Source organism: Xenia sp. Carnegie-2017, unplaced genomic scaffold (genome assembly GCF_021976095.1).
Source record: "Xenia sp. Carnegie-2017 unplaced genomic scaffold, XeniaSp_v1 HiC_scaffold_1, whole genome shotgun sequence".
Classification (NCBI taxonomy): Eukaryota; Metazoa; Cnidaria; class Anthozoa; order Malacalcyonacea; family Xeniidae; genus Xenia; species Xenia sp. Carnegie-2017.
In genome coordinates this window covers 2,989,868-3,012,258 of record NW_025813402.1, presented here as the reverse complement: position 1 = coordinate 3,012,258, position 22,391 = coordinate 2,989,868, and the positions used below count along the sequence as shown (strand labels likewise).

The window sequence follows — 22,391 nt, the reverse complement described above, 5'->3', positions numbered from 1 at the left end:
TTAACTAACTGAGCTGTGCAAGTTTACAGCTGCGCTTCCTCGTAGCATTCACAATTGAGTCAATACATCTGTATTGTTTTTCCTTTTTGAAAAATAAGCAAGAACCAATCAATTTTGCGAAAACGCATTTTTTTCTTCCAAAAAACTGAACACAAAATCGAAAAACTTAAAACTGCACAGGCGCAGCTTTACCAACATTCGCGCAAATTTCGTACATTCCAATTCCACAGGTTGCCCAGTCAATAAATATCCAAAAAATGTCGGGGTTTTTCTAAATTCACATTAATGAACAAACCTGATTCTGACCAGCAGAAAAACCAGAAAAATCATAAGGAAAAAATCTTCCAAAAGACGGGATTTCATTTCCACTAAACTAAAACAATTTAAGATAATCATTCCAAACAAATTTTAATGAATTCTAAAGTAAAAATATTTTATACATTCTCAATCTAAGTATTCAAAATAATACATGATGCGCCAAAAAAAGACAAGACAATTTGGTAAAATAACATTTACGAACCCTTGACAAATTCACTCTTGCATCAAGAAAAGCATCTGCTAAGTTTGAAGAAAAGGAGAGATTTCTGATGAGGAAATTTCTGACATCATCAGTACTATTTACCAAAGATGCAAAAGTTGGATCTAAAAAAAAACAAAAAAACAAAACACACCTTTCAATGAAATTAGCATTGAAATTTGTCAACATTGCACCCAGGCCTCTTGAGCCAGGTAGAAGCATTGGGAACAGGGATGGATTTAGGGGAGGGGTGAAAGGGGGGGGGTGTGCACCTCTCTAACCTTGCCTAGAAGGGGTGCAGATGGGCGGAAATTTCCCTACAAAATATTAATATACCAACCAATTAAACTAAAACAACTGTAGAACAACAAATTTCCCAGGTTCTCAGGTCAAACCAACAAAAATCTGACTTGTAAATGACATAACAACACCCACAAAGAAATAACCGAAATCAAACCAAAACTAGACTAACCAAATGACATCTTATAAAAACTACAGCAACACACAAAATCATCCTAGATACATCCCTGATTGGGAAGGACATAGATGAATACATTTGATGAACATACATGAATTAATGAATACTTTGATGGACACACATTAATTAATGAATACATTTGATGGACACACATGAATTAATGAATACTTTGATGGACACACATGAATTAATGAATACTTTGATGAACATACATGAATTAATGAATACATTTGATGGACACACATGAATTAATGAATACTTTGATGGACACACATGAATTAATGAATACATTTGATGGACACACATGAATTAATGAATACTTTGAGGGACACAATAACAGTTAATTGAATAAAAATGATGAACACAATCAAACAAGTTACCTTGAGTTACACCTTGATTATCAAAAAAAACCTGAAGTTCCTTCAACAATTCAACTATTCTACATAAGATAATTTAACCAAAGTGTTAAAATTTTTTTAATTTGTTCCTATGCCTATGAATGACATTTTTGAATATTTCCCAATATGATTAGTTAATTTAAATCATGTCAATGTATTTCCTACCTTTTATTGCTAGGCAGATCAATACTATTATTTCCATTATAAATTGTACCACGATCTGTTATACCACAGAAGAAACTTTGTAAAAATGGAACAAGACCTGCCGATGGCAAAGCTTCAGGACGGAACACAACTAAAATATTAATACCATTTGATTGAGTAACAAAATCAAAAGATTGACAATGATCATTGATATACATGAACAAATTAGTACACACGTATTTACCACTTGATCTAAACGATGGTGGACGTCGTTGTCTTACCAACACCAAGATCAAAAACAGCATTAATGGCCATAAGATTTCAATAGCATTTCTTAACTATAAAAATGCAAATGTTCAATTAATTGTATTTCATGCCAAAAAAATGCTAATGGCATTGCAAGACAATATGAGGGGCACACTCCTAATGGGAAGCAATATGTATATCACAGGGGTAATGCCAGACAATACTAAGGGCAGGTTTAATGCCACACAATATAAATGGAAGGCTTAATAGAAGGCAATAGCAAGACAGGCAGGTTAAATGGAAGACAATATGAATAGCAATGGCTTAATTGCAATCAATATGAATGACAGATTTAATGGAAGGCAATATGAACAGCGCAGGCTTAATGCCAAATAAAATGAATGGCACATTTACTGAAAGGTAATATAAATGGCACAGGGTTAATGCCTCTAATGCAACTAAGATTTTCTTTCCAATATTTTCTTCACTTTTTTTAACTAGAATTCCTAGATAATACTTGGCCAAATGTGAATAAGAAATGTTGTAGAACTATATCTTACAGCAATAAAGCAAAAATTTATGCCAGAAATATACTCCAAGCAGTTACATGTTCTATACTTTTATGGATACAGCTGCATTATCACTTAAGCTTACATACAGATGTTCTGATGTTCATGAATCATAAACAAAAACTGTTAAAGCTAAAAAATGCACAATTACTTGAACCTTATTAGCCCAATTTCAATCATAAGGATGAAATAATACAACTATTCAAGAGCTACATAAAAAGGACAAAATTTTGTAGGGTTTTTTTTAAAACACAAGTAGACAAACAGAACTGACAGGTGGCAGTCGATTGAAAGAGTTTCATCAACATAAAGAACTTTATCTTCTAAAAAATATTGTTCCCGTCACCCACAAACACGGTAAATGAAGAGATGAAACTAAGAAGAAAATGCATTCCTTGCTTTGAAATATGAACACTAAATTCACTTCAGTAATGTTGAAAATAACTTCTCTGTTATATGTAAAATCTAAAATGTTTTCTACGTAGCAGTTCAGATAGGAAACCAGCTAAATGCAACGAATTAAGTCTAACATAAGAAATTTTACGTTAATTTCTGTATATAACATCGCTGAATGAATGTAAACTTCAATACAAGTGTACCTCATAGCAAACAGTTAACTTTATTTCGTATTAAATAAGTGTTGTTTTAGTGTTTTAAAACAAATAAATAACAACTCAGTTAACTCACCCATTGACGACGACGAATGGAGAAGTTTTTCCAAAGCAAAAGTTTGATTTGTCCAAAAAGTTTTAATTTCATTTCGAAGACAAGAGAGAAAATTTCAATACCTCGTCAAAGTTTTAAAATTTCACAACCGAAGCATCACAAAAAATGGAATGACAGTGTTATCAGACCGGTATGAGGATCTAAAACATGTCGTCGTTAGGATGTAGACAATACTACAACCTATTCAGCTTCAATAAAACAATTGCTTACACTATTTTAATTGTCAAGTTTTACCGAGAATGGTATGCCTACCGCACATTCATAAATCTAAGTTTGTTTGAAAATGAATATATGTTTTATGACGAAAATGAAAGTTTAGTTCAAAATACGTAACAGCTGTTACCAATAGTAATTATAATTTAAATAAGTAAAAATAATTGGTATCCCCCCCTGACTTCTATATAATAATACAATTTTACGGAGATTCAACTACCGGAAGTACTTTGTATAGAGAAAGAGGGGATTAAATTTAAATAGGTATTCACGTGCTGTGAAATGTGCCATAAATGTATCATTTACGTCATTGAAACTAATTGGAGCTGTCGAATGATGTAAAATAATCACGGAGGAAGTTGAAAGTTGAAGTTGGAGGCCTAAACTAATTATTTTAAAAAAACATGTACAGTTGGCAACGAGTGAAAATCTAAGATAAATACCAAAACACTTACGTAGACTTTTATAACAACCAATCAACAATGAGACATCATATATTTTATAATTGCAACAGTTCAGTGATGATAAAGAGTTTCTTAAAATTATGGAATTTTATTGGAATAAAAGTTTTAGAAATTGAATTAAAATTAGTTCGCAAAACAATTCGTGATACTCTGGCCTTTGAGCTTGTTGAAAAAGTTAACAAAGCATGAATAGTAGCGTAGCCATCTTATAGACGAAATGTATTTGGTATTTGATACGATCCGTAAACATCGAGAGGAAGAGTATGTGCCGTATAAGTCCAATATGAAGATTTCCGGCAGCATATTCGTGGGAGTACATTTTAATGTTAATGTTTCCTTTATGAACAAGTTGTCCACTTCAAAACAATAGTACACGTAGCTCCGTTGTGTCGATGATTGACGCCATTATTTCAACGCCACATCGGTGAAATTCCAAGTTTCTATTCAATCTAAATCACCAAAATCCTATCATCTGTCGATGAAATTCGCCAGTTTCTATCCTATCAAAGATTCTATATCACCGACATCCTAATATCCATTTTATCAGTGAAACAAAATCCCTTCCACACTTTTACCATTACTCCTCTACACTAAGTTTTTAGCGCGTTCATTTTAAGTTTCATCCTAATCGCGTTTTTCATGGCTGCGTACAAGGATTTTTACATTTAATGTTCTATCCTCAACCATTTAAGCATTCTACGAACATTCAATACACTTTCCTCTCCCATAATCAGTCTCTTCAAATTTGTATTCAAATACCTTGTATTCCCTCTTTGGCTTTCTCAATCCCAATCTTATAATCATCTGTTCTCCATTCTTAGACTTACTCCAAGTAGTTTGTCGTAACTCCTCGCGAGTTTTTCAACGTCGTAATTGGGTGAAACCATTTTATACAAAAGACACTTTAAAATAAAGTTAAGTTAGTATTCGTTGCACAATTCTTTGTCCGTGAAGGTCTATTTATTTTAGAACACAACTCTTTTCCCACTGTCGCGGCCGCTCGGTTCCTCTTGTTCTACGTTTAAGAAAATGACCATTTCCAAGATGAAGTTTTCGTGTTTTCTGCCAGACACTTGTATTCATTCTAAGATTATGACACAATTGTTACAAAGACGTATATGTGCGTTATGAGAGGTATTGTGATTTACATTCAATCGTCATAAGATTGCACTTGCTACACTTCTTGGTACAACTATCTCTCAACGTCCATGGTTATGCCAACTGTTTCCCAAATGAATTTTACTCGCATGAGCCAAGATATTTGACTATGTCACATTTCACTAACACAATCCGCGAATGTGGTATCATTTTCACCCGCTTCAGTAAAAACAAAATCAAACACTTTTTCCAAAGGCTTGCGAACAACATCAACAACTTTATAATCATTGTCACCAATATCTATTACGCGAAGCTTTCTTGGCCAAGATGTCAAAACTTTTGCCAACACAATAAGAGAAGAAGATGTCAATCTGTTTTCTCTAAAAAACAATACCACTATTAGAGTGCATGGCATAAAGTTTATCAAATTTCAAACAAGAGACCACGTTACCAAGTGTTTCAAACGAAAGCCAACAAAAAAGGAAGTAGGAAGATGAAAAGATTAGGAAGGATAACCATTACAGGAACATAACTGAGTACTATAACAACCAAGTGACTTGTGAACGTACCTTACATCAATGTTATTTAAAACCGAGCCTTTTTCTGGATCGACGAACACTTTACTCAATTGAATGACAGCTGTATCATCTAGCATTAAATGGAAAAACTGACGTAGTAAGTATCACCACCACAGAACTATAAGCGTGAATAAAGATGCACACTCAGTCTACTTTGTGTACATTAAATGAATCATGGCGATGGAATACACTTAGATTGTTTAAAACTTAAATGGTAGAAAGTAATTAAACATATACATTTAGATGTGCCCAATACACGTTTAAACAATCACAGACTTCAACACATGATACATGTATAAAAGAATGATTTAAAGCTATGATTTCAAAATTTAACATTCCTCAATCTGTAGCTAATTAAAGAGCTTATATATTAAAGTTAAAAATATTGTTATAAATCAACATACATACGTACAGAGTCTATTGCCTGCAGCCCTTAGCGTTTGTAAATATCTGTTAGAAGACAAGGCCAGGACAATGTTATCAGGAATCACTTTGAAAGAAAACGCAAGAAGGAATTTTGATTAAAGTATCATCAATAACAAACATGACTTAAACAAAAAACATGGTTTTACTAACCTTCCAAACCACAGTATGATATATCCAAGTATACCAAATGGCTCTTAGATAGCAACCTATAAAGACTTGAGCTAGTTTCCGTATTTTGAATTTGAATATGACTCTTTTGCAAAATGAGCTTTTTTATTTCGGTGTTGACATCATGAGAATTACTGCCTGTAAAAAAAATTATTATAGCCAAGATATTGAATTGTACATTGTGTAATTGAAACCAATGAATTAATTGATGATTCACAAGAAAGTTTCAAACATATAAATTCATGTTAGCGAATATTAATGTGTAAAATGATTACCTGAAATACAATCACAAATAAAACAAACATCTTCATTATAAAGTTCACAATCCGGTAAAGAAATGCATTTCAAAGTTCGGTTTCGTAAAAGCGACCTTGAAAATTTTGTAAAGGTGTCATGTTTTACAAGAAAACTAAATTCTAAACTTTCAATGCCTCTTGTAATGTTACTGCATTTTGACGTATCAGTAGATCTATTCATATTGAACACGTGGTTACTTGTCATAAGAAGATGATCGTTGATGTCGTGTACCTCGCAAAACGAACACGTTTTGATCACTTCTCCAAATTTCTCCAAGGATAAAGGTCCATGAGCAGAGACATTAAGTGAATTCAAACCTTTCTGGCTAATTACCTTACACTCTTCGCAAGTGGAACTTATCATGTCACAAAACAAATCAAAATATTCTGCTGTGAGATTATAATTATCAAAAGTAAGATCTTGCAGTGAACCATATAAAACAAGTTCCTTCATACTTTCAATAATCTTGTACATTGCTAATGAATCACCAACATCAAACAATGATAGGGTTCGTAGATAAACACAACGCCTTAATTCTTCAGCAAAAGTTTCAACAGTATCATTTAGTAAGCTCCAGGATGAAATCTTCAATTCAGTTAAACAGAACGGGCGTAGTTTTGATGAGGGAAAAAACTTTTGTTTGTGTAATGATGTTAATTGGCCACGACACACAGGAGATTCTTGTTCAAAATGACGAAAAGAAAATATATCTTCAAAAAGCTCATCATCAGTATCATGTCCTTCATCACTGAAAAAAAACGCCTCCTCTAAATTATCAGCAACACTCTTACTGCTGTCACTACCAGTATTTAACAAATAAGATGACGACGATGCACAGCATTGATCATTGTTCTCTTTCAAGTTGTTTTGCCCGATAAAAAATATTTCATTGTTCGAGATATCATCTCTTTCTTTTTCACAGCATTGTTCTTTTTCTGCAAAAAATACCACGTTGTTGCATTCATTAGAATATCGAACAGCATGATCAACATTGATGGTTTTCAATAAAGTTTCAACGCTTTCTTTTTTCTCCACTTTACAATTTGTAAAACAAACAGAGCGTAGCTCATGTTGAAAAAGGACCTTCAGGATTCGAGCAACAGGATCAATGCTAATGTCACGAAGTTGATTCACATCCAAAGCAATGACAACCTCACCAAGTCTCCTTAGCAATTTTTCCTGTCTTGCAAGATATTTACAAACAGCATTATGATAAAAACGAAGTCTAGTTGTATGTTTGATGCAAACGTCGATAATTACATCTGTGTCGTATTGAAGACAATTCGAAATTTTATCATCAAAAGGCAGTCGGAATAACTGTTCATTCAAACTATTAGAATCTATAAAGAAAAAGGATAATTCGAAGTGTGAAGAACTATGAAATTAGTCAGTATTTGTTATGTTTTCACATTAGCTTCCAAATATAGAAATAATGTTGAAAATTACAGTAGAACCTGTATTAAGCGGTCACCCTGTGTTAAGCGGTCATATGACAAAGTCCCGAAAATTTCATAATATAAATATTATCAAAGTGACCTTTATTTAATGGTCACCTCTATTAAGCGAACGAGGTCACCTTTTCCAAAGTCGCAAACTTAATTTTTCATTGTTTTGAAACTGTATTAAACGGTCAGGTTAAGTAAATGCACCCCATAATAAAATATCAAACTAAATATTTTTTCTGGAACATGTCACTTATATTGTATACATCGTCCCTTCAGCCATTGACAAGAAAACATATCTCCAAGAAAGGGATATATATACGCACGGAATTTATAAGTTATAACCACTTTCTCTGTTGACACGCTTGCCATTGATTATTTTTCAGCAGTTTGAGCCGTGAAATTTCTATGTATACTATTTTTAATTTGTAGTTCAAACAAAAAAAAATCGCTTTATATAGTGTGGTTGTTTGGCGTATAGGTTAAGGAAGAATAGCGATTGGTTCAACTTTAGTTGTATGAAATATCACACGTGGTCCGTCTGGTGATTTTCCTGAAGACCAGTATATTAAGCGGTCAAACTGTATTAAACGGTGACAAGAGAAATCGCCAAGGGTGACCGCTTAATACAGGCTCTACTGTACCACTAAAAACTGCTAGCTACACATACATAGTATTGCATCTTATTATTTTAGTTAGGACTTAGCTGAAAAGCAAAGATTGGTTTGAAAATTAATATTGGTCTATTACCATGAGCAGTTGTGCTTGATAAAGCATGTAGAAGTTGTATAAAATGCCTTTCAAAGTATTTTGATCTCCATGATTTGATGTTATCTATGTTTAAACATCTCAAGTTAACTATACTTGGTGGTTCCTTGAAATGTCTGTCGTAATGCTTTTTCCAAATCATTTCTGTTGAGATACCTTGAAAGAAAATAATGCTTTCCCAGTCAAGATCATTTGTCACATACTCCAAACACAATATTTCAAAAAAGCTAAGAACAAAATTTCAATAGACTAAATAAAATTTAATTTTATAGTATGTTTGGATATATAAATGTAAATCTTATAAATGTTTAAATTATCAATAAATTTTGTTGTAAGTTAGTATCAAGAACTTTAACATGTAAAGTTTCACTTAAAAAAAGGATTTGGATCGTTTGAGAATCAAAAGAGATTGAATGGGACGGAAAATAAGTTCAATATTTAGCAAGGATTTGACTTAGATGATGAAAATCCATTCATGAAGAATCAAGTGGGAAAAAGGAAGAATGAAAAAATTACCATAGTTAAAACTGCCAAAAACACAAGTAGGAAAAGAAACCAATTACATTAGAGGTATTTTTGATTAAAGCATGAAGTTTTCGTAGCTCGAGAAAGAGATAGAAGATGCAAAGTGGAAAAGAAGAGGCGGTGTTATAGATGAAGACATAAAAGTTGGTAAAAAAAAGTGAATGTGGGTTCACGATGAAAGGATGTCTGGATTTCTTTATTCAGAGCGTGCAATGTCAACGTCAATAAAAGAGACTTCTGCTTGATAAAGTCGAAGAGCAATGTTTTATTGTAAAGAGTAGCCGAGAGAAAAAAGCATTCAACTTAGGTTATGTCTGTATAGAAACGATTTGAATGATATATGCAAAGTTTGTGATAACAACATTAATATTTTGGCAAAACGTGGGTGCAATGAGATACTCAGTAAATCTGTGAAGGCATTTTAAGTTGGTAAAAAACATTATACAGAATGAAAACGTATTGGTCGATGGCCTGTAGAGAATGAGTTGATTATTACGTTGGCAGAGATATTTGAAAGATGATTTTACGTAAAAGCTAGTTATAACAAGAAAACGCCTGTCAATGCTACATTTAGTTAGAGTTATCATACGAAAGAAAAAGAGTCTTTGAAAGTAATGATATAGTGATTAGAGGTTGATAACAAAGTACATGATTGGGAGAAAAATGGACTGTTATTAAACCCATTCAAATAAGTATTTTGAATCCTATAGAATACAATTCATTCTATGTTGCATTTCATTTTGTCTTTTTGACTTAATGATTCATCAAAACATCATCAAGTCCAAAGTCCAAATTCAACTCAAGATTACTAAATGTTTAAAGGATGGAAAGAAGTTGATGACTTTTGACAACCTCACTACGCTTCATATTCACATTTACAATACTACTTACTTTTATTATCTCATGAAATATTCCGCTAATCATTTGATTTAGTTTTTATCCAAACTGTCATACTTAAATCACCATTTATTTAAAAACTACAACAATACATACATGTAAGTTTACTTATAGAAATATCAAACAAACAAACAAACAACATTTGTATACTGGCCAGTATTAATCCCTGCCAGGGGGGTTGACCGGTCCATGAACTTTTCTACGCCAAATGTCTCTATCTCTCGCCATATCTCTCGTTATACCCATCGCCTTCATATCACTGTTCACAGCATCCATCGATCTCTTTCTCGGTCTACCTCATTTGCGGACTCCATCAACATTCATATACAACATTCTACGAATTTCAGCACTTTCTTCCCTCCTTTCCACATGCCCAAACCACCTCAAACGCTGGCGCCTTACCCAATTCTCGATACACTCAACACCAACTCTTTCTCTAATCTCTTCACTTCGAATCCTATCCATCACCGTTACAACATTACTTATAGAAATATGCATTTTAATAGTTAATATCCTAACTCCAATATTTCATGATAAAACAAAACTTATTTCTGATCATATAAAATTCTATTTAGATCAAAATGCTTGTCATATATTGGACATTTAAGGCATGTCTGTTATAAGGTATATTACTGGCTACTGTCTTACAATGGTCATCATCCAACAATGTAATAAAAGGAAAATGTTTACAAACTTTCCATATCAAATCTTTATACTGAATTTATTTACGTGTCTAAATATATTTTCACATTACCTTTTGGTTCAAAAAAATTCATATTTTCAAGAGTTTCCAAATGAAAAGGAGGTAACTCCTCAATGATCAAAAGCATAATATGCTTTGGTAAATCTAAAAAAATTACAAAATGTTTTCCTAAACAAAAGGATTACATTGTACAGTTTTACTGATATGTATTCAAATATTATATTGTGTTTAAAATTATTGAAACATGGGTAATGACACAACTAGCATACAAAACTTCATTGAAAATTACTTCTTTAAGAAATAACAATGAGTAATTAATAAAATACCATAAAAAACAACATATTACAGGTACATCATGAGCATCATTACATAAATATTGGTTACAAAACATCTACATTCGGTGGATCTGAAAGCTTTTTAAAGTTTAAAAATATTGAGTGTCTAAAACACACACTCAGGTCACTTGAGTCAGTTGTCATGTGGATAAACTATTTTCCTGACTGGGATTTCATACATAAAATTTCATTCTCATACATATTCAAACCTTCTATATATTTCTTTTGGATACAGTGAAAGTCATGGCAAATAGTATGAAGACATTTTGTAAAAAGCGACATTTCAGTAGAAAATCCCTGGACAAATTCTGGCTCCTGCCGAGAGGAGACAGTTTCAATGTAGAGACAGATTTCCATCTGTCAAAAAGACACTAAAAATGTTTTATGGCCACATCATATTTTAGTAAGAAAAGCGATTCGTTATGAAAATGAAAACGCAATTTTTTACAGCATTTTGCATGTTAAAGAGACTAAATAGTTATGTCAGTGCTTTAAAGTGTAAAAAAATAAATAAATAACAAATGTTATATCATTTTATCCACCTGTCAACAAAGAATCAAATTTCACTGTTTCTATAGCTACATGTGATATATAAATGAAAACTTTCCTCAGCAAGACTGCAACATACACGCATATATTTTAAGTTAGAATTTTAGTTTGCTCATTGAGTAAATTTTGAGACTCTAAAGCAAATAGAACTAAAATTAGAAGGTGCAATGTCTTCTGACGAAGAATCAATCGAAGGGGAAGAAGGTCCATATCTTGGCGAGTACGAAGGCGAACGTAATCAAAACGAAGAAAGGCACGGCAAAGGAAAGGCAAAACTACCAAATGGGGATACTTATGAAGGATTTTATGAAAATGGGAAGAGAAACGGACAGGGGACATACAAGTAACACTTTACTACATTCTCATAAACGTAAACAATCTGAAGACATTATTTTAGCTTTCACAGAGGAACAAATCACATTAATATGACACTATTAACTAATAATTATACAAAATAGCTAACTGATAAAAGCTAACTGATTCTCTCACAGTAGCAATCTAGCAAAAAAATCAGAAATTGTCGGCACGACACGACAATTGTTTAAGTAGCGCTAACATTGCTGTCAATGAACATCATTATCATGGTTAAGCAAAACCAAAGTATTTTGTTCTATACAAAATCTTTTCTTCTCTTTTTGGTATTCAGATTTAAAAATGGTGCAAGGTATATCGGTAGTTACACAAATGGAAAGAAAAACGGCTATGGTACATTTGTCTATCCAGACGGTTCAAAATACGTAGGCAACTGGGTGAATGATGAAAAACAAGGATTTGGAACATATTATTATGCAAACGGCGATATTTATGAGGGAGACTGGTATGAAAACAAAAGACAAGGACAAGGTACTGATTACGACTCGAAGGGCCCTGGGGACATCTAGCACATTGATCCAACAGCTTCCTTCAAAGAATGCCTTAACGATTAAAAAAGATAAAATATATAGTAAAAATTAAACCGGGGCAGTCTTCCAGTAACACCACTTTTGTGTTCAATATCTCTATAAAACACAATTCATTTCTTAAAAAATGAACGAGTCAAAAGACTGACTGCAATGCTAAATAAAAATACACACAGGATCAGTTTGGTTACATCTTGCAATAATGCTTACCCATTTTTTGACACATCTTCTCTCATGCACAGGTGTTTACACATTCAAAATGACTGACTCACGTTATCACGGAACCTGGAGCAACGGTCTTTGTGAAGGTGTAGGTGAATTGACACACGCCAATCATCGATACTCGGGTCGATTTGCAGATAACTGTATGAAAGGTAAAGGAAAATATCTCTTTGATATTGGTTGTCAGCAAATTGGAGAGTATGATGTTGAAGAAGATCAAATTCAGGGAGAGACAGAAGAAGATGAAGCAACAACTTTAGTCAAAGCTTTATGGAAACCTAAATCATTGACCGCAATTGAAAGATGAGCTTTCAAGTCACAAAAAACTAGCTATTGAATAGTACTTATGTTACAGTATACCGATTTTTAGCACCAAAATTTTTAAATGCATAATTTCAATCTTTTTTGAGCGAATTTCACCTCTTGTACGCTGCAATATTAGCACGGACAAATTGTTAAGATTATAACATATATCAAAATGTAAATATCTCAACGTGATATTTAACTTAGGTAACTCAACTTTTCATAGCACATGAAATACAAAATGTAAGTTTTTATTATCAATTTACATTGGAGGAGTTTACTTGTGATTCTCTTTTTATTTAGAATGCCATTTATGATTCGATTTTTAGTTAGCCGAGGCCCTACAATTTGATTTATTTTGTGACTACTTAGGACTAATTTAGTGACTACTGAGGATCACGACTGTCAATCAGTGTGACTGAGGATCATGACTGTCAATCAGTGTGGCTGAGGATCACGACTGTCAATCAGTGTGGCTGAGGATCACGACTGTCAATCAGTGTGGCTGAGGATCACGACTGTCAATCAGTGTGGCTGAGGATCACGACTGTCAATCAGTGTGGCTGAGGATGACGACTGTCAATCAGTGTGGCTGAGGATCACGACTGTCAATCAGTGTGGCTGAGGATGACGACTGTCAATCAGTGTGGCTGAGGATCACGACTGTCAATCAGTGTGGCCGAGGATCATGACTGCAAAGCAGTGTGGCTGAGGATCACGACTGTCAATCAGTGTGGCTGAGGATGACGACTGCAAAGCAGTGTGCTGAGGATCATGACTGTCAATCAGTGTGGCCGAGGATCATGACTGCAAAGCAGTGTGGCTGAGGATCATGACTGCAAAGCAGTGTGGCTGAGGATCACGACTGCAAAGCAGTGTTGCTGAGGATCACGACTGTCAATCAGTGTGGCCGAGGATCACGACTGCAAAGCAGTGTTGCTGAGGATCACGACTGTCAATCAGTGTGGCTGAGGATCACGACTGTCAATCAGTGTGGCTGAGGATCACGACTGTCAATCAGTGTGGCTGAGGATCACGACTGTCAATCAGTGTGGCTGAGGATCACGACTGTCAATCAGTGTGGCTGAGGATCACGACTGTCAATCAGTGTGGCTGAGGATCACGAGCGTCAATCAGTGTGGCTGAGGATCACGAGCGTCAATCAGTGTGGCTGAGGATCACGACTGTCAATCAGTGTGGCTGAGGATCACGACTGTCAATCAGTGTGGCTGAGGATCACGAGCGTCAATCAGTGTGGCTGAGGATCACGACTGTCAATCAGTGTGGCTGAGGATCACGACTGTCAATCAGTGTGGCTGAGGATCACGAGGGTCAATCAGTGTGGCTGAGGAACATGACCATCGACATAAAAATTTCGAGTTGCTTTGGGTAAAACAACCTCTATACCATCGAGATCTTTTGTCAACAATAACTGACAACCTGCATAATTAACAATAAAATCATCAAGTAAAAATCATTATACGTAGCATCTACAATTATTTCTTGATTTGCACAGTTAACATAGCAAGATGACTCTTATAGCTACAAATTTATAGTAAGAATAAATAACAAGCTTAGGTGTACATAAGTATATCTGTAGAATATTTAAATGAGCCAAAAATACTTAATTTATTGTATATTTGTAGTAATGCTCAATTGTATCAACGCATCACCATAATAGAAGATTTTATAGAGTAAAGTCTAGACTGTAAGATATTCCTTGAAAAACAAGAAAATCAAAAATCGTCAAAAAATATATAAAAAAACTGAATAAAGAGTATTTTTTGGTATACTAAAAAACAACCTCAGTTTACTAGATAGTGTGGAACTGTTATTGTTTGTTTATGGTATAGACTCTACAGAGTGTTAAACTGTTATTGTTTGTTTATGGTATAGACTCTACAGAGTGTTAAACTGTTATTGTTTGTTTATGGTATAGACTCTACAGAGTGTTAAACTGTTATTGTTTCTCCGTGGTATAGACTCTACAGAGTGTTAAACTGTTATTGTTTGTTGGTAGTCTAGACTCTACAGAGTGTGGAACTTTTATTGTTGGTTTGTGGTAAAGACTCTGCAGAGTGTGGAACTTTTATTGTTTGTTTGTAGTCTAGACTCTACAGAGTGTGGAACTTTTATTGTTGGTTTGTGGTAAAGACTCTGCAGAGTGTGGAGCTTTTATTGTTGGTTTGTGGTAAAGACTCTACAGAGTGTGGAACTTTTATTGTTGGTTTGTGGTAAAGACTCTACAGAGTGTGGAACTTTTATTGTTGGTTTGTGGTAAAGACTCTGCAGAGTGTGGAACTTTTATTGTTGGTTTGTGGTAAAGACTCTACAGAGTGTGGAACTTTTATTGTTGGTTTGTGGTAAAGACTCTACAGAGTGTGGAACTTTTATTGTTGGTTTATGGTATAGACTCTACAGAGTGTGGAACTTTTATTGTTGCTTTGTGGTAAAGACTCTGCAGAGTGTGGAACTTTTATTGTTGGTTTGTGGTAAAGACTCTACAGAGTGTGGAACTTTTATTGTTGGTTTGTGGTAAAGACTCTACAGAGTGTGGAACTTTTATTGTTGGTTTATGGTATAGACTCTACAGAGTGTGGAACTGTTGTTATTTATGGTGTAAAGTCTAGGTGTTGAGAATACGTATGTCATCATTTGACAATATAAACCAATGTGGAACTTCGACCATTTATGTTAATTATCAACACATAATGTTAAGATCCACTGTTATACTCCAAAAATCATTTTAGTAAAAAACATACTCAGTCTGGAGTTTTCTTGTAAAAAGGGAGCCATATCCAACATATCTTCTTCTCTAAATGAAAATAATTTCATTCATTTTCACAACATATTAAGTAACACTTAAAAAGATTTTGTGAAAAACATACATAAAAACTTACGCTTCTTCTGTCTCAGGCAATATATCAAAGTATTCTTGTTTTACATAAACATGACAAGTTGAACATGCTAACGATGCTTCACATGCACCTAAAAAACAATCTTTCTTCAATTTCTTCAACTCATGAATCAAAAATAAACTTTAATTATTATTATTCACATATTTTTATTCAATTTACCAGTTGTCTGAGCTGCTTAAGTTTCAAGACTAAAATAATATAATATTTTTGAGCTATTTTTTCGAAGTATTGGTAAAATCAAACTGTTTTGTATTATATAGATAATTCTCCCCTGCAATTCCTTTTAAGCATTGATGAATCAAAAAAAGATGTTTTATTAATGGCTAGATTATTTAGTCTACAAGTGCTTGTGTTCTTCAACTGTATCAATCCAATCAAAAGACAAATTTACAATTGAATTTGCAATTAACAATTTTTTAACTATATTTATTTAGTAGAAAGATATTAAACAATTCATATTTTTCCTTGTTGAATCAAAGTGGATGCTTGTAGTGTGAGAATTATAAAAGAACTTTTTACTTGTATCATCAAAAATATCACAGATACCTTCAATTTCAATATTATGACGATGTGCTAAGTACATTACATTATCTCCAACTTTTCCTTGAACTAATTTAGATTCACCATTTTGATCTACATATTTCACATTCACACTGTGAATAAAATTCAAAGTATTACATAAAACAATTTCAATATTTAATGACAAAGTTTAAATAACGTTTACATTTCATCTGGCGTTTGGGGATCTTTCCATTCATATTCACCAGAAAAGACAGCTACAGTAAAAACCGATACAATAAACACGTGTTTACTTTTACAAAATGAGTTAGTTTAAATTTCACACTTGCCCATGCTTTGATGTAAATGTCTCCAGATCTGAGACACTTTCTTCTCACAAGAACGAAACATATTCTTGTTGTATGCTCGAAAAACAATTTTTAAGCTATGCTTCGAAAATAAATACATTTTGAATCTGTGTCATTTGATATAACTCCAAAATTAATGACAAAATATTTCGCTTTTTGAACTTCGTCTTTTTTTATGACATCTGGCTGACCTGGTCTTGCATAATGTTACGTAAGATGTTAGAGACAGGGGGGTGACACATTTACCTACAATGATGAGCCCTTTGACAGTGAACCTGAAATGACCAAACCACAGTCTGCACCATTGAGTTCTATAATAACTCAATGGTTATTATAGAACTCAATGGTCTGCACAGATCAGTGGACCAAACCAGAATGCTGATTATTTTATTTTTATATTACTATTCCAACAATCATTATAAATTATTACATATATATTGAATTCGTCGCTATAATTCATGATAAGACCATGCTTTCAATTTCAATAGCTTCCTGGATTGGTAAATCCAGGCGAAGGTTTTTGCACATAATAAACATATCTTTCTGGCAAGTGCGTTCTATTGTGGAATACTTTTATCGATTTATCAATATTGTTGCCAATGAGGTGCCAGGCGGGAAACGGATTCTCAATATAAATATTGGAGCCCAACAAATAATTTTAAACATAGTCATAAACAATTTAGTTTTATGAAATTTATTAAAAAGGTTGCGTCGCTGTCGTAATCAATACGATGAATCAGTCAACAGACTCAACCGAGAAAATCAGAAAGCCTTGCATTTTTTGACACAAACTTATTTATTAATGAACTATTTAACCATAAAATTACGAATGTCATATTTAATTTAAGAACTATGTACACCATTAGTATCAGTTTGTGTAACGTTTAATTTCTATCAAAGAACATCTGGAAGGCAATCACTGAACCTTATCGTGATCAATTCCTCAAGCGTTGTCTTTGAATGCGGGCTAGTTTTGAAACACACGCCAAAAAATGGTCTTTCTCGTCATTTTTAGGGCTTGATGAATTATCAACAATCGATTGCTCTTTGTCACCAACTAGATCAGCAAAAGATTTCGTTTGTGGAGACGATTTTTTGGCCTTCTGTGGTGGATTGAACGCATTTAAATCATGATCATTATGGAAGATTTTATTCTCCTCTATAGGATTTTCACCCCAAGCATTTCCTTTGAAGATTGTAGGAATATATTTACGATTCAGTACAGTTTTATTGCGCCCTTGCTCACCAGCAGTCTTGACAGATCTCACATTAATTACTCGTGTGCTATTGCATGTGCTTTCGTTTTGCTCAAATTGAAGATTTTCAGCATTTTTATTGTTGTTCAAATCGACAAAGGGTTTATTTCCAGTTGAATCAATTTTTTCAATCGTGGATCTTGTATTTGTCATTTTACTTGATTTGAAATCGCTTGATAACTTGTTTTTCTTCTTCGACTTTTTCCACGGTAGTTTAACTTTTAACTTGAATTTCTTTCTTCCAGATTTTGATTTTTGGTTGCATTCTTGGCTGCTGTTAACACCTTCTTTGACAAAGGAGTTCTTAGGTGAGTCGAAGCTTTCCACAAAAGTGCTGACAGTTTTCAATGCCAGCTGTCTATCCTTGTCTTCATGTGCCTTGATTTGACTATTTGTTGTATGATGATTAGATGGATCAACAGCGTCCGAAGCAAAAAGTTGCTTTTCAAGACATTTTTCAGTAGGAACATTTTCTTTTTCTTTGATCGAGTCTGTATCAGAACCTTTTGCTTCATTGTCTGTTTCAAGTGCTTTGACAACAATAACTCTTCCATTGTGTTCAAAGTCACGAATTTCAGACGAAAGATTATCAGCAAATTCCATTTCATTCGTGTAAGTTGCCAGTTGATTCGAAAGAGACCCCAATACACCATCGCCTATACCATCTGTGGTGAACTGATAACTAGTTTTATCTTTTGATGGATCAACAAAGTTAGTTGTCGTCGGAGATGCATGTTCTATTTTAAATTTACTGCTTTTCTTCTTCCAAGGTAGCCTAACTTTTATTTTTAGTTTATTTGCTTTAAGTTTTTTGTTTTTCTTATCAACTTTGTAGTTGTCCTTCTTTTCAACCGACTCTTTAAATACCTCCGCGTTTTTAGAACAATCGTCTTTAGATATTCTCTTTTTAGGCTTTTTATTTTTCTTCTTCCACGTTATCTTAAATTTGATCTTTTCTGACTTGGTCTTCGCCGTCTTGGTATGTTTTGTTTTTCCTAAGGAAGAGTTTTTCACCAACTTTTCGATATTTGCTGTTGATAGTTTGCGACCTTTTCCATCTTTACGATCGTCAAGACAGTTTTTAGTCGTAGTTTCATCACAATCATTTAATATCAGACTTTTGTCTGCATTTTTTCTCGTCATTTTATAGTCAGATGATTTTTTTTCTTTTTTAGATTGCTTCGGGTTTTTTATCTTTAACTTAGATTTTTTTGACTTCATCTTTTTATTTTGTACTTTTTCACTCATAGATTGTTCCTTAGTAATTCTGTTGAAGGAATACTGCTCTAAATTCGAACTACTCTTTGATGATGATCCACGTTCATTATTGTTTTCACTATTACTGTCTTGAAGGGTGGAGCCAAAAGTTTTGTTCAACTTATCCTCATCCAAGCCCATCGTTTCTCTTGGCAATAATTTTCTTTTACTTTTTTTCTTCCATCGCATCTTGATCTTAAACTTCAGTTTGGGTTTTATGCTTTTTTTCCATTGCTTTTTATTTTTTGATTTACTCTTAAGAGATTCATTTGATACGTCATTTTCATTAACAAAGTTGCTTTTCGTTGATAAAATCTTGTTTACTGGACAAGCGTTGTCTTTATTGAGCTCGTCAAGTGCTAGAGTTTCAGTTGAAATTCCAATATTTCTATCAGTACTTGGTGAATTTTTATTTTTTATTTTTGATTTCTTATTTCTTTTAGTTAATACCAATTTTGATTTAAGCTTCCATTTCTTTGACTTCGACTTCGATTTTTCTTTTTGAGTTTTGTATTGATTAAAATACTTCGATTTCTTCTTAGAACTATCACGTGTACTTTGTTTTTGAATATGTTTAAGTCTGTCTGCACTAAGATCAGGTTTGCAGGTGCCATTCAAATGCGTGGACAATCGTGGTGCATTTATTGATTCAACACTTTCTTTGAAGCTCATTTTCTTCACTGATCCTAAATACTTCGGGTCTTTTGGTGTTTTTTCTCGGCCAGTGGAATTTTCTTTTCTACCTGACATGCCGGAAGATTTAACGTCCGACCTTTCATTATTTTTATTGGATTTAAAGAAACTGTGAACAACTTGTTCTTTATCGATATTGCCTGAAGCTGGTTTTGTGTGAATGGATTCGTCCTTAATTAGTTTCATTCTGGCATTTTTAGTATCACGAGATTGACTGGACAAATCGGTGTCAGTCTTACGCTTTTTATTGTGTTGTTGAGATGAAACTGCAACATCAGCATTGTCCAACGCTCTATTGCATTCAATTGATGTATAACTGTTTGTCTGAAATTCTTTGTTGGCTGCGCGACCTGCATATTTTGAGTCCAAGCTATTGATCTCAGAAACTAATGACATAGTTTCTCTGTTCAGTGATTGAGTATTTGTATTTGTTGACAAGAAGCTGCATTCATCTCTTGCTAAACTGTCGTCGCAGACTTTATCAGTGAAATATTCCCTTGAATGCTTTATCTTTCGTAACGCTTTCCGGGAAATTGGTAATTTTTTTGAAGTTCGAGGTCTTTGAATAACTTGTCCCTGCTCTGTTGAGCTTGATGATGACGATGATAAAGAGTTCTGACTGGTAATATCCCAAATAGAGTTTATTGACTCGTCACTTGATTTACTTATATTCGATGATGATGAATGAAAATGAATGTCCTGTTTTCGTCTCTCAATTCTTAGAGATGTCTGGATATTTGTTTGAGGAGATTTTTTATGTGTCCTTGTATGTTTTTCTAATGACTTGCCATCCTTTCTTATTGTTTTGTTGTGTTCTACTTTATGTTGCTGAGCATGACGGGTTTCGTTTTCAAAATTTGTCAAAAATTTTTTGACAGCATCTTTCAACAAAGCAGTAGGTATCTCTTTTCTATTTGGACACTCTAAACAGCAAATGTTAAATAAATGTTAAATTTTCTTTATGTTTAAATTTCTAGAAATTGGTGGCTACTTCATCGTTTTTTAAAAATGTTATCTGAAAATGAAAAGTTGCGCAAGAAACTTTTCATTTGGCGTAAGTCTAATGGCGTAAGTCTCGTGGAAATAGATTAACATATATCAATGTTGTTTCTTATTTTTTACACTCGTTTTGAATGTCATTGCCTCACTTAAGGCTCTGTATGTACGGTGAAACGACATAAGTTTGAAGGCTTTGCACAGTACATTTCTTTAGTACTGGAGCAAGGCTTTGCAATGAAAGGGTTCATGTTTGAAATTTTTTTTACCTTCAGCATCTTCAAAATGAGACAAACTGGATAAGTTTCCCTGAAAAAATTGCAGTAAAATTATAAGATATAGAAATATTATTACATCCATGATTAAATATTCACAATAACATATAACGATTATACTCTTTTTATACCTGATGTTTCGCCTCCTTAATTTCTTCAAGAATTGCTTTTAGTATTTGTTTGATGTAAGCCTCGTCTACATTTCCAAATATTAAATTCTTAGGTTGTTGTTCGTCATTATATCGTAGCGTGTTTTTTCTTGGCTTGTTTTTTCTTTCAGGATTAGAATCCTTTACAATACCCTTTGTAACCGGCTGCAATATCCGATCCTTTGTTGTGCCATTCTTGTTCGAATTCTGGTGATCTGACTGAGATTTCCGATCCTGCAAACTTCCAAATAGGAAGCTCACAATTTGCATGATGCCTGTTCGCAGGTATCTTGAATCATCCCGTAGACTGGATATTTCACCCAGTAGCAATTCGAAGGCATTTGCAACTGAAGGAAGATTGGTGTCTGCATTATTTGTAGAGTCTAAAAATGGAGTGTTTAGGAATTGCTGTGAATTGTGAGACACTTTATACAACTTAATGATAAATAAAGAAATCTTTTGTTTAAAACAGGAAATATTAACATACGAGAGATTACGATGGCAGATTTTTCTTGTCTTCTGTTATCCTCGACATGAAAAGCACATGGATTTCTATTCATCAAATTGGAATCATACCATGTCTAAATATATACAATGAAACAAATCTTAGCATCATAATAATCAGTAAAAACATATGTTAGCCTTGCTAATACACAATACATACTGTTTCTTCTGTCTTTTCATTGATAACATTATCATTTTTTGCATTGTGTACCAAGGATCTTTTTGTCAGACACTCAGCTATGCAATTACAAAAATATATTTGCAAAATTTGTCTCGTCTAATTAAAGACAAAAGCAAATAGACTAAACACTAAACATAACACAATTTATGTTTCATTAAATATTGCCATGAAAAAAATTCATCCATTTTTTATAACATTACGAGTTTATTTTTGCGTGAGAATTATCATGTATTAAGAAGTCCATATTTGCTGCTCGACATTCCTTCACATCCTTCTTGGTCTCTAATCAATTCTCCTCTAAATTAAAATTATCAAAGATCACGATTTGTAA

The 22,391-nt window shown here is 33.5% G+C and overlaps 4 protein-coding genes across 4 annotated transcripts in view; 1 reads left to right on the top strand and 3 right to left on the bottom strand.

Moving 5' to 3' along the window:
• The window catches only part of LOC124445090 (phospholipid-transporting ATPase ABCA1-like), a 29,562-nt gene extending 26,189 nt beyond the window's left edge, over positions 1 to 3,373 (bottom strand). The window contains exons 1-6 of the mRNA XM_046995801.1: positions 3,040 to 3,373; positions 1,782 to 1,875; positions 1,559 to 1,688; positions 1,376 to 1,434; positions 521 to 642; positions 296 to 373 (exon numbers count right to left, since the gene is read on the bottom strand). Of these exons, the coding sequence (XP_046851757.1) occupies positions 296 to 373; positions 521 to 642; positions 1,376 to 1,434; positions 1,559 to 1,688; positions 1,782 to 1,875; positions 3,040 to 3,111 (555 nt within the window). The 5' untranslated portion in view covers positions 3,112 to 3,373. The remainder of the gene's footprint in view (positions 1 to 295; positions 374 to 520; positions 643 to 1,375; positions 1,435 to 1,558; positions 1,689 to 1,781; positions 1,876 to 3,039) is intronic.
• A 394-nt stretch (positions 3,374 to 3,767) lies between these two features.
• Positions 3,768 to 11,386, bottom strand: LOC124442332. The gene is made up of 8 exons (XM_046992836.1): positions 11,202 to 11,386; positions 10,709 to 10,801; positions 8,515 to 8,688; positions 6,301 to 7,662; positions 6,008 to 6,163; positions 5,844 to 5,921; positions 5,423 to 5,501; positions 3,768 to 5,233 (listed from the first exon to the last, which is right to left on the bottom strand). Exons 1-8 carry the CDS (start codon positions 11,347 to 11,349, stop codon positions 5,026 to 5,028), a joined length of 2,298 nt encoding a protein of 765 aa, XP_046848792.1. The 5' UTR covers positions 11,350 to 11,386; the 3' UTR covers positions 3,768 to 5,025.
• Positions 11,387 to 11,572: 186 nt separating this feature from the next.
• On the top strand, positions 11,573 to 13,245 carry LOC124439327 (radial spoke head 1 homolog). Its single transcript, XM_046989554.1, has 3 exons — positions 11,573 to 11,884; positions 12,188 to 12,384; positions 12,683 to 13,245. Exons 1-3 carry the CDS (start codon positions 11,709 to 11,711, stop codon positions 12,967 to 12,969), a joined length of 660 nt encoding a protein of 219 aa, XP_046845510.1. The 5' UTR covers positions 11,573 to 11,708; the 3' UTR covers positions 12,970 to 13,245.
• Positions 13,246 to 13,991: 746 nt separating this feature from the next.
• On the bottom strand, positions 13,992 to 16,931 carry LOC124439337 (adrenodoxin-like protein 1, mitochondrial). The gene is made up of 6 exons (XM_046989565.1): positions 16,732 to 16,931; positions 16,608 to 16,659; positions 16,430 to 16,536; positions 15,866 to 15,953; positions 15,728 to 15,780; positions 13,992 to 14,405 (listed from the first exon to the last, which is right to left on the bottom strand). The coding sequence occupies exons 1-6, from the start codon at positions 16,847 to 16,849 to the stop codon at positions 14,302 to 14,304; spliced, it is 522 nt and encodes a 173-aa protein (XP_046845521.1). The 5' UTR covers positions 16,850 to 16,931; the 3' UTR covers positions 13,992 to 14,301.
• Positions 16,932 to 22,391: the final 5,460 nt, after the last annotated feature.